Below are 13,045 nucleotides of genomic sequence, written 5' to 3'. Positions count from 1 at the left end.
GTTTAGCTTTCTGAAGAAGTTCAGAGAGCTTTCTGTAAAATTCATCTTTCACTTCATCCGAGCTGCAGTTAGTGGGAGCGTAGGCAAAAACGACGAAAAGGCATCGACCTGTGCCCCTATGCTTCCGAGTTCTTACGGAGCCGTTCAGCCGAACAGCACATAGGGGACTGTTAACGGTGATCCATTATAATAGTGCTTGTTCCACCCTCGTACTTAGTGCTATGTCTACCAGTCCACTAAAACTAGCCATCGGGTCACCAGGTACACGGAGGGTGTATCTCGTCGGCCCTCCGTTTTGCCGAGGTGAGGTCAAGTGAATGACCACACTAGGATCCTGTATGCACGTTTCGGATACATCGCATACTTTAATGGCACAAGATTCTAGAGATCTAGTCAAGGAGGCCTGCTGACCGATTTGACATAGGGTGCGTACGTTGAAGGCCCCAATATGTAGTGTGGAGAGAGGTTTCAGTAGATCTGAGACAGTGTTTTGCGCGCTAGAATCATTGGCTATGGTGACACTTGAGGAGGAAGTCAACAGAGGAAGCTTAGAGTTCGAAGTCGATGTAGGAAGAATAATAGGAATTGAAGAGGGAGGTTGATTATGAATACAGTGGTTTTGAGTGCTGTTAGAGGTATGAGGGCGATTATCACTTCCCTGTTGAACACACCGTGGAAAGGTTCTTCTGGAGGTACCTGATCAGAAAATTGGATTAGAGGTGGTCTTAATGACCTGAGAGCTTGACCGCAGTACCCAGAGCACAACTGCTTGATGTCTGTCACACACGATCTTTCCATGAGTAATTTTTGTGTTAGCTCCGTAGTTGTTGAGACCCTACCGATGGAGACGGATATCCGTGGGATAAGGCGAGATATGCATTTTTAGGGTCGACATTTTCTAACCCCACCCCTCGTTATGGGAAGGCAGCATCGCTGTCATGCTGGTTGTCTGAAGGAAACCCCTTACTGTTGTCACACCTCTGTAAAGTCAGCAGTACGACTTCGTCTTCGGACCTTGGGTTTGTTGCTTTTAGTCTTACCGCTCTTCAACCGACCTGTCTGACGTGGTAGGACCTTGAGGAACGGTTGTTCCAGTCAGTATAGCTCAGTTGCTTCATCAAGATAGGCAAGCTCGACCACCAAGTCAAGGTAGCAACAACGGACGACTACTTGGTTGGGGTCCACGTGACTATCGTAACACTCTCTGTCTTCCCTTTAACTAAGAGGTTACAATCACTTCATGTCTTTCTGCGAACTAATTCTTTCTTCCTGTACTATATCCTTATATGCAATCTTTCTTTTATATCTTACCACGACTGAATTAACTACTTCTATGAATCCGGTGTTCATCTTGTGCTAATGCGGTATGACAACTTGAACCGATGCATATATGTGCCTGGTCCTACGTTGTAGCTGACTGACTGACTGATCACACATTTCATGATAATTATGGAGAAAACGAGGAATATGCACTGTTTGCTTTACACGCTACAACTTAGAGGTGCTAACAATTTATATTTCTTTTATTCTAAAAACATTCATTTTTATACTACTTTGAATATCTGCGCCTCTTTTTCTACTGTAGTCGATTTTTCTTCTCAAGTTATTTTTCAATAATTTTCAGAAGCTATGTGAAAATTTTTATGCGTAGTGTTTAAAGTCGCCAGATAGTTGTTCTTTAGATACTTGCTGAGTTTGATATCACTTTTTGCTGTTTGAGCTTGTTACCATTCATGTTTGCTGTATCCTTATTCGTAATTCATTCTCGACCTGTTACTTCGTTAAGTACTTTTTATGAGCGATTGTCTGAGCACCCCATTTTATTATGATTGGACCGTTTTGGCGTTGATCTTAAACTAAATGCATGGGATGAAGAAGTAATAAACCAATAGAGCTTCATTACTGGTCGTTTATGTACTTCGAAGATAAAAGTCTAAATCAAATATTAACTAACTGAGATAGGAAACAATGTCTGTTTTATTTCCACCTATGTTTCAACTATCATCACAAAGACTGAATCAGGAGTGAGTTCTGCCACATTTTGAATAGCTTCAACTAACCATCTTTCAGTCAAGTACCGTTGGCATTTCCACATTTTTCGATATCTGTTTGGATCAAACTTGCCAAAAGTGGTCAACAAATTTATCCTAAACAACTCGGCCAATTTTTAGAATCTACGTTTTCCGTCAAATATCTAACCGATCTGAGTTATAGGTTAGGTTCCCAGCTACCGGGAGACGAGACGTAAGTGAGCGTTTTGTGCTTTGGAAGGATGAGCGAAGTCTTCTTCCTCTTGTGAATACTACGTTTCTTTTGGTTTCTTACAATTTGTGGCCAATGAAGTTCAAAACCTGATTCATATAATGAATATGCTTTCACTAGCATACGGTAAAATGCTTTGTATCAGCATATTGTCTAACTGTCATTCTGAATTTATTAACTATCGACTGCTTGTGATTGGTCGTTGTACTCGTTTCGGTTTACACATGAGTCAATCTCATTGGTTCTGAATTTCGCATCGGTAAATTTTGGTCTATCGTGTTAACCCTCGTAATAAGTTACACTAGACTTATTAGCTCAAATAATTCTTGTGTTCTCTGACCCTATGTTGACTGACTGTAAATGTATATCTAGTTAACGGTCGTCAGTGACCTAGTTCATAGCTCAATAACAGTGCAGGTTCGATTTCGAAACCACATCGATTTATCTAAATTCCGTCATAAATGATAGTTTATAGTATCCGTATTTCAGACTATTTCGTAGTATCAATAAAAAATCCTTTTCCCTAAATATCCTATTTCCTGTACATATGACTTCGTTATTTTTATGTATTCTTTTTGGATTGTTTTCTTCACAGATCCTGAGGAGTATTCTCGTTTTTGGTATAGATGCAGAAGATCTTAGTTTTATGTGTGAAGCCTATCAATTTCTGCTAAGCAAATGCCATTCACCATTAGATGTCACTACATATGATAATTTCAAACAAGACAATTTTTATATGAACGCTAAAGTCGTTGATCCTCGTGTTGTAAATATTATAAGCCTTTCACATTGGGTTGAGCATCCGCCTACCCTTGCCGCTGATCCCATTACTGTCAAAACACACGTTAATGATAGTGGACATCTTGTTAATTCACGCAATTTGTGGTCAGGTCGACAGAAGCATGAGCGTCAACGATATCAATACAAATTTTTGTGTTCTAAGAATTCCACATCCAAATTATCTTCTGTTCACCATAAATCCTTTGCAAGATCATCTGATTCAGATGACCTTTATTCCTCTTTATCTGATCAATCACTAAATCACTCTTCTGATGAAAAATACAAAAAGGATTTGAGCAACAGCTCAGTATGTAAAAAGGAATGTTCTCCCACTTACTCACCTGTAAATACTTCATATAATCATAAACTAAGACTCTCCTGGCCTAAGTTTGACGACCAAATACTGGCGGTAGCGAATTATGCTGCTTCTTTAAATGAGAATGTTGATACAGTTGGAGATAGTGTTGATATTCACCTTGGTCCTGCAGCCTGTTTACCGCCAATCCATTCATCAGGTAATCGTTACTCTTAATCCGTTAATTACCTGTAGAATTTATAACATTAAAGATAAATGATTATTTTAAACATCTAATTAGGATATTCGAATAATCATTTTTTAGAGTAACATTCACTGAGAGAAATGCATAAATATTACCAAGTTTTCGTTTCATGATTTTTAAGTTTTACAGACTGGAATACAAACTAGGATTGCGATATCCAATGTTATAAAGCTTGCACTAATTATCAAGAATCTGAGGTGATAGTTCACTTCCTCATTTTAACTAATAAATACGAATACTGTATGATTATTTTAAATAATCATGTTGTATAAAGTCTGTTTCATAAGGTTTTTTATCGTACGTTATCTACTTTGAATGAAATATGTAGTTGATAACTTATGCCAGTCAAACGTAGCACTCAACTAATACACTTATTTTAATGAGATGAATTTTAATTTTAGTTTTTATCTTATAATCTGTTTGTAATAATAAAATACTATATTTAGCATTAGCGGGTAAATTGGCAAGCGACCTATTTTTGTAATCGTCCCTGTTTAAACCAGTATAAATTAGTAGGTTTTAAGTCGTCATAGAGTTATTCACGAATAAATCTCACAAAATATGGATCGCAGTCCATAATGAAATCTAAGTAATCAGTACATCTTTATGACTGTTTTTTAGTCTGTCTTTGGTTCGGTGCTGTCATACACGCCCATAAAAATTCCAACATTATGATTGCAAATTATTTTGCTTTGTTTGTCCCATATAACTGTATACGGTCTTGACTTTTTCTTGCTTACTACAGGGTCAGCTCGAACACAGGGCTATTACCGAATGCCTACTGAAGAAAGATTTCGACGTCCTTGGTGTGTCGGTCGAAGTTTAATTGGAGAAGACGGTCGTCGTCGCCCTATTCCCTTAATGCCTGCAACTGTGCAAGCACAGCTTGGAGGTGATGCAGCATTACAAGGTACCCATCGTTCTTTATCAATTTTTATATACATTTTTCATTTACAGAGATATCATTCCATGGTGAAAAACTATGTAATCGGAGGTTCCCTTAGTTAAACCTTCAGACTCTTGTATTTGCGAAATAACACAATCTATACATTAAGCACTTGATAAATACAGTTCAGTAAGTAGATCTGAAGAGGTTTCAAATCCTATATAAAGGAGAACGATCCATCAGTTTTGAGTACTCCTCATCATTAATTAACATAGTCTGGACAAATATTAGGAGCCCAAAGTCACCAAACCATCCTTTCATCCCAATTATTAATTCTTCTGGGTTATTATATCTCCATTCTCTTCTCTTTTTTAATGAGAACTCAAACCGAACATACTGATAGTCATCTCTTTTATAAGATGATTACCCAATAAGCCTTAGACGTACATTTCTTTTACGTCAACATTTTTACGACGTAATTGTCGTTTACCTGCAAGTTTTAACAATTTATTTAGGGTTCATCTCACTTATATTATATATTACTCAAGTCATGTCATTTCATGCATTATATGGTTCTTTGATGAAACATTTATTTTGGTTATGTTTTTATTTATCGCACTATCTGATATTTGTATGTATTTCTATTGTTAGTTTAGCAATTTCCCTTAATCTTCAACTCGATTCAAGTATACACTATATGCAATTCATTTCAGCGTTAACAAATGCTTATTAACTTATTTTGCTAGACATCGTTCACATATTGTAAACCAGACAGTCTTATTTTTTTCTTGTAGCTCACAGAATCTTGTTCTTCAGTTGTCAGTTTACAGTTATACCTTGAATTTCGCTTTCGTAAGAACCATCTACTTACATTTCACTATAGGTCTTTAGTGCTACTTTATTTAGAAAAATGTACAAGGGATTTTTCAAACTTTTCTAGTATTTCCTTAAGGACTCTGTCGATTTTATTTTTCAAGTGTAATAACTGTTTTCTTACTCACTCAATTCTCGGAAGTAGGTCACTAATGGGTGTAAGGATCTACTTCAGTACGTTTGTGCTCTATGGCAAGGTCTGATTCTGAGTTAAACCTAGTGGGAAAGACATATGTAAATTAAGGTCCTGCTTTTTTGTCTCAAATTATTTGATAAAATCTATTTAAACATTTAGGGAACTTACATTTCCTGTTTTCCTTTACTTTGGCATTTCTGTACATAGAATTTATTAAAAATTTCTTAGTAGTATATCCAAAATCCGTTAATGTTTTGAATGTTTTCATTTTAATACTTAGTTCATATGTCCAGTTGACTTTATAATGATGGTTGGGGAGTATTCACTAATATTTCTCATTAATTTTTGCAACCGTTACAACAAAAAAATTATGCTCGACTTTAAGTGAATATATATCTGAATCACAAACGCAGTTTTGTGTTTACTTTTCTAATTCGGGGTACTAAGTGTGTATATTTCAGTAAGAATTATTGTTTCATTCATGAAATCATAAATAATATGGCCATATTCAAATATGAACAAAGTTTATTTAAAGAAACAATCATCAATCATAACTTATCACATTTAGATCAGTAAATATTACTTATTAACTAAAGTAGTCCTTAGTTCATCATGTCATTACTTTAGACAATTTGCTTATTACCTGCCTTGTTTTCACGATCACAACACATACAACATATGTACTTGCTCTTCATGTATGTCTAGATCGAATAACCTATGCAACTTTAACAAGAAATATTCTTTGTGTGTACGTTTTCTAAGACATTTTTTTACCACAGTTTACTTTTCAACAGACCAATCAGATAATTTGACCTTCGACAAACTAGAGCTTTCCTATTGGTTATAGGTAGTTCTTTAATTTATAACCAGTAATAATCACATCATTATGAATAGTGCGTAGGTGGGTGACAATCTATAAAGGTCGTAAGCGGAGAATCTATATGAAGAATTATCGACCCTATTAAAATCAATTTTCAACCAGTGGTTTAGGTCACATAGTCTTTAAGGTCTTTTTTCTCACCTATTGAGTATTAAACTGCATCCATTTATTCAAGAGCTAGTCTGTTTCTTCTGTATCGACACAACTTTGTATATAGAGCATTTTTTCTTGGGAGAGAACCGTGATTTTAGCCAGTGCAGCAACAATAAAGTGTTTGTTAACTGATAAGTTTAAAATTTCCTGCTTACGGTTAAAAACTATTACGGTCAAATTGGTATCTATGCTCTCATTCATGCATTTTAGGTAATATTGCAATTATGTTGTGTATTATTAGTATTCTTTTCCGCTTTTGATTATTTGTGTGTTTATAATGTCAGTAGTTATTGATACATTCTCTAATTTTCCACTGGATAACTTTCATAATTTTCTAAGTAGTTTACGTAATTACTGTTAGTCTTCAGCATCGATTGACATTAACTTACCTTAGTAGTAAAATGCACTGTTCTGTAACTTGCACTTCCGATATAAATAAAACAGATAGTTCAAGAGGAAGAATGTATCTGTAAAAAAAACAGACAGTTGTTAGTTCAATCTGTGATCCGAATTGTTTTATCTGTTTACTTACTTTCTACGTATTGAAATAATGATTTTTGTTTCATCACTTATCCTTCCCTTTCTGCCTGCATCCTTGTTTACTCTCTTTTCTTCATTTCGAAGTGTATCAGATCGAACTTATTCACTTTTAAAATGAGGAACTTTGATTGATATGTCTCCTTACAAAATTTATAATCATTCAGAATTTTCGTCTATGTCAACAGCATTTCCGATGTGATAGTGAACGTTCATAAAGAAAATTTGATTCATTCGATTCATTCTACCAGTATTCAGTTAAATGATATATCAGTAAAATATTTTGTTTTTCGGACATGGTATATATCTAAATCGTGTTCTAGCATGTCTTATTATATGCTCATTATTTCAATAGAGTGGTAAATAGGTCATGAGCATTGTATTGGTTCCTTTTAACTTTCCACGCGTTTTTAGACTGAAAACTAGGGGAAAGTAGTGACAATTATTGTAGGGCGGCTCTTCTGATTGCTAAAACTAGGAAAATTAAAGCAAAGTAAGATCAACTTGTGTAAGAACGAAAAAAATACATGTGAGATAATGCTATGTGATAGAGCTACCCAAAATTTTGTACACCGTTAATAGTGCCTATATTTACATCGCTTCAACTGTTTTAAACCATACAAAACTCAATCATTGATTTTAGGTCCCTTCAAACTTATCTACTGTTTCCTTTATCTAATACAGTGTTGGTTGTATTAGTACGATTTTTTTTTATCAAATCACTTTTCTGGAGATCATAGTATCCTTTTATCTGTATGATAGGTCATAGTTAGAACTGAATCTCAATTCACTTTATGAACCATATTTATATCAAATCGTATTTTCTATTTTTGTAAATTCTTATTCATTAAGCTATTGGCGAGAATATTGAGGAACGTTTAACCGAACAAGCATCTGAAGCCAAGAAAAAACAACTCACTCAATTTCGAGAGGCTCGGTCTGTTCAACGTCGATTGTTAGCTGAATTTCAAGATATTGAAACTGGCGACTTGCTTAAATTTAATCAGTTAAAGGTAATGTTATTCTGTGACCATTGAGTTCTTTATACTAAACACTTCAATTTACTGGTGTTCATTAAAATGTTTTTGTTCGATGATCTCTTAGTTTTTCTTTTGTTTATTGACCACTTATTTTCTGCCTGATAAAAAGACTTAAATTTAAATCTGGTAAAATAGGCAAATATTTCAAGTTTCTTATATGTGTATCCTTCGCTCTCGTGCATCAATTACTTCTACAGTACTCAGTTATCGTCGGAATCTGTTATTGCAAATTTATTTTTCATGCTGTTCCGCTTCATATTTTAGTTTCGTAAAAAGCAGCTCATATTCGCCAAATCGCCTATCCATGCATGGGGCCTGATAGCTTTGGAACCGATAGCTGCCGAAGAAATGGTGATTGAATATGTTGGTCATGTGGTTCGTAAGGGTGTCGCTGAACTACGTGAACGTCAATATGAAGCCAAAGGAATCGGTGGCTCTTATCTTTTCCGAATTGATGATGAGTTTGTAATTGATGCCACAATGTGCGGCAACAATGCTCGGTTTATCAACCACAGTTGTCAGGTATGCTTGATATGAAGATTAGGTTATTTTACCCACTACTTATTTATAAAATGTCATAACTGGTTTATGTAGAGATATTCAATACTGTTTGTTTACGTTTAATGTAACTGTATATTCTATCATGTTAATTGTTAACATAGTAATCGACACTGGCTAAATTTTTCACATTCGTCTTCTGATGAATCCTATAGTGCATATACATAAACGTACTATCCCAGTGTAGTGATCATCAATAAAAATTTGGAATCAAATACTCAGTACATTCTTTTACTGATGTATCTGTCAGGATAGCGATTAAGTTTTGTCGTTCTGCCTACTCATATACTACTCGAGGAATTGTGCGGTATATGAGTGATATTTTCTTTTGACTGTTCCAATGTTTTGTTTTTGAAATCCCGAACAAGTTATACTGAATTATTTTATTGTGATCACTATACATGCCCACTCGAACGTTGGGAAGCCTTATTTGGTTAATAAGACATTTTCTGTTGTGTATTTCCACAATAACATGTTTTACTTTTTTATTGTATAGCTTATTTAGTATGTAGGAGCGCTCATTTTCAAATTCCAGTTCATCTTACAATTCAATCTTATAAATATATGTTTTGAAACTTAATAGAAAATTATTTGCCATTTTCTAGATTGGCTATTTAATGACTAGACTTTATATGATGATTCATCCTCTAACACTGATGCTATTTCATTGAATATTGACATAGTCTAATACTCATTTTATGTAATATGGGATTCACTATTTCTCATAAACTTGTCTTGCTTTCTCTTTATTTTCTATGGTTATTCGTCTGTTTAGTGTTTTCAGTTACTTCAACATTGACTAAATAAATAAAATAACATAGGGTTTACCATACGTATTTTGCTTCCAAACGGTACTGTAACATTATTAATAGAAATTAGAAGTTCCCAAAATATATCTTGAAAAGCAGTGTAGTGGTACAGTAAATAAATTATTTGAAATAACGAAGACATTAAGAATAGATGAATTCGCACGGTTTATGTTGTTTTCCAATCTATCCATACTCTGAATTCATCGGTTTATATTCTTTTACTAGACAGTAGTTAAAAAACTGTATCATGTCCTAGAGTGAAAAATCGATTAATTCATTATAATGTAACCATATGCCCTATAGTTAAACTTTAGTTTTAGTCTGGCAAATACTGTACATAGACGTTTTGTGCTAGTAAAAGTGCATCATATCTGTTTCGAATATCTTGTGTAATACCTGTTTTGTTACCCTTTTGTTAGGGATGTTAGATCCCTAGAACTCACTTAGCAAATGCCTTATTTTTTCAATTCTATTTTAAGAATTTCAATTTCTTGTTCTCGCACCAGAAGCACCCATTCTCACCTCCATGTCCTATTTCCCACTTGGGAGAACCTTAAATGATATTGCTTCGTTGTCTCTTTTAGTATACTATTTTGTACCGCTTCCCAAGGACATTTTTGTGCTGTATATATACGCTTGCGTTGTGCTTATTGTTGTTGTTCGTGCTTCTGGGTGCTTGTGGAATACATTCCCGTCTTTCAAACTTGGACTTCTCTCTCTAGTTAACGGGGCAGTAGCGCGTCGGAATAGCTCGTTCCGTTCGCAGATTAGGTGAACTCGTAATTTCTCAGCATCTTCAGGATTGGGTTACATCGACACCCGAACTAGTGATAGGGAGTGAAGTAGTTGAGTGTGTCGACCGCTTCACTTATCTTGGAAGTCTGATCAGCCCTTGTGGTTTAGTGTGTGACGAAATCTCAGCGCGGATACAGAAGGCTCGACTAGCTTTTGCCAACTTGCGTCATTTATGGCGTAGGCGAGATATCCGTCTATCAACCAAAGGACGTGTTTACTGCGCAGCAGTTCGTTCCGTCCTACTTTATGGCAGTGAAACATGGCCGGCAAGAGTAGAGGATATCCGTAGGTTACTAGTGTTCGATCATAGGTGTCATCGAAACATTGCTCGTATATCCTGGGACCATCGAGTAAGTAACACAGTTGTTAGGAAACGGGTACTAGGTAAGGATGGCAAATCAATTGATGAAGTAGTGAAACTTCATCAGTTGAGATGGCTGGGACACGTGTTACGTATGCCCAACGACCGACTGCCTCGACGTGCTATGTTCAGTGGTATAGGAGTAGGTTGGAAGAAAGCTAGGGGCGGCCAAACCAAAACATGGCACAAGTCCATGAAGTCACTGACAAGTGAACTGAGTCATGTTGGTAGGTGTAGACTACCTGGTTGGGGACCACGAGATGATAGCAACCGATGGTTAGAGACCCTGAATGACATGGCTCAAAATCGTTTGCAATGGCGCAGGTGCATCCACTCTTTGTGTTCTCTCAAATTCTAATCTTCTGAATTCTTCATATCCCTTTTTTCCTCTTTCCAAATTTATTTCACTGGATTATACTCTTTAAATAACATCTCCAAACCCTAATCTTCCCGATTACTGCTTATACTCTTATTACCTCTACCACTACGGGATTTGAATCGACAACTGTATCTCTGTGCTAATGTGGTGTGGCAACTCGAACTGATGTACGTACGTACGAAGTTCTACGTTGTTACTGACTGACTGACTCAGCATCTTATGTAAAGTATCTTTCGTTCAGTGATTTCGTCATATCTGATATAAATGACTTTTTTTCAACTTTTAGTGATGAGATAATAATGGTCTAGGTTCACTTTCTCTGGTTGATTCGAAAGGTCATGTTTTCAAATGCTCTGGAAGTCATATTTCTAGCTGCTACTATTGAAAATTCATGTCAACATAAATTAATTGATAGTTTAACGCACGACTCACAAGAACTGGTTAAAAGCTTCCTTGAAGTTGACTGCAATCACCCAACTAACAATATTTTTCACTACCAACACTTTACTACGTATTGTCTAGTATATTGGAATTATAAAAGCTAATTTTTCAATTCTTAAGACTGTTTTAAATATTTTGTTCATTTATGTGACTAATGTTTGTTCTAAATATTAAGATGACACATTTGTATTGAGTAATTTCTTGCCTTATCCTTGTACAACTGAAGCTAAAATTGGTGCTTACATTTAACTTTTTAATAGTACTTTTAAGGTGAATATTATCATTTACGGATATCACTCATTCAGCAACCAAATGGTCATTTAACTATTTTCTCTGTTATCAAGAATGCTAAATATTGGGTCATTTACAGTGCAGATGTAGTCATCTTTATAAATAACTGAAATCGATAAGTCTGAGTTTATAAATATCCAAATCAATTTCATATTCAACCGTTCGGGGGGGGCGGAACTCGCACCGTGATGGTTACTGATATCGATTGTGTTTCTTTTTTAATATGAAACAAAACAAGCTTTTTGTGTTTTGCTAGGCAATTTCTACTAAATAAAGATAATTTCGTTTTTGTTCCTCATCCACATTAAAACACAAACCCTAATAAACTAATATGAATTCACTATATTTCATGGTTTCTCATCAGCTGCACATAACCATATATGATATTAAAGTATGGTATATAATGTGAATCAACTGACATTGATGACGGAAAGAATTGAAATAACATAGAATACTGATAATAACTATATATATATATATATATATATATATATATATATATATATATATATATATATATATCAAGGCGGGGTGTGAGCCAGTAATCAAATGAAGTCTGGAAACAGATAAGATAGGTCGCATGCTAGTTATAAGAGTTGTGAAAAATTTACACCTGTATTTACCTATTTGTAAGTACGTGCCAAAGCACATACACTAGAAGAACAGAAAGAAGGGTACATGTTCGTATTTCTGAACACATTTCAAAGAATTTGAGATTGAGAGGCGCAACGGCTTTAAATAAGTGCATTAATTCGGCATTTAACTAATACCGAGCATACCATTGCAATTCCTAAATCATTCGAAATTATCAGCAGACACTAAAACGCTTACCGAAGCAATAAAAACAAAGTAACTTAAACGTGATTTAGGTGTCCAGAAAGTGACAGTTATCAACCTATCACCGTATTGATGGATTCATAGCTTCGACTAATTTCACCTGTGAGTATTGTTTTTTTGTTCATTTTTTTAAAATATCATCTTCGTTAGACTAATTCTTATTTTTAGTCCAAAGTAATCATCTCATTCATCGGCTTCTTTTTTCATTCAGTCAATTTTCTAAACTTATGTGAACTCTTCAAATCTTGTTAAGTTATTGCGCAATCCATCTTACCAACTAACTGTCTTTTATATTTATTTTCAAGTAATTTGAATTTTATATAAACTCTTCACAACGTTTATGGTTATTACAAGATCTATCTTGTCTGTTTCTGGACTTTATTTAATTACTGACTCACGCCCCGCACCGCCCTCATGTTTTGTGAATTCCATCTTTAAATGACTGCACACCTGTTTTCGCATAGATA

General features: G+C 35.0%; 1 protein-coding gene across 1 annotated transcript in view; it reads left to right on the top strand.

The window, feature by feature from the left end:
• The window catches only part of SETD1A (Histone-lysine N-methyltransferase setd1a), a 32,292-nt gene that overhangs the window by 15,440 nt on the left and 3,807 nt on the right, over positions 1-13,045 (top strand). The window contains exons 14-17 of the mRNA XM_051218009.1: positions 2,858-3,557; positions 4,348-6,740; positions 7,920-8,080; positions 8,372-8,629. Of these exons, the coding sequence (XP_051073991.1) occupies positions 2,858-3,557; positions 4,348-4,610 (963 nt within the window). The 3' untranslated portion in view covers positions 4,611-6,740; positions 7,920-8,080; positions 8,372-8,629. The remainder of the gene's footprint in view (positions 1-2,857; positions 3,558-4,347; positions 6,741-7,919; positions 8,081-8,371; positions 8,630-13,045) is intronic.

The sequence above is a fragment of the Schistosoma haematobium genome, chromosome 1 (genome assembly GCF_000699445.3).
Source record: "Schistosoma haematobium chromosome 1, whole genome shotgun sequence".
Lineage (NCBI taxonomy): Eukaryota > Metazoa > Platyhelminthes > Trematoda > Strigeidida > Schistosomatidae > Schistosoma > Schistosoma haematobium.
The sequence above is the reverse complement of the archived record's forward strand: the minus strand, read 5'-3'. Positions and strand labels throughout refer to the sequence as shown.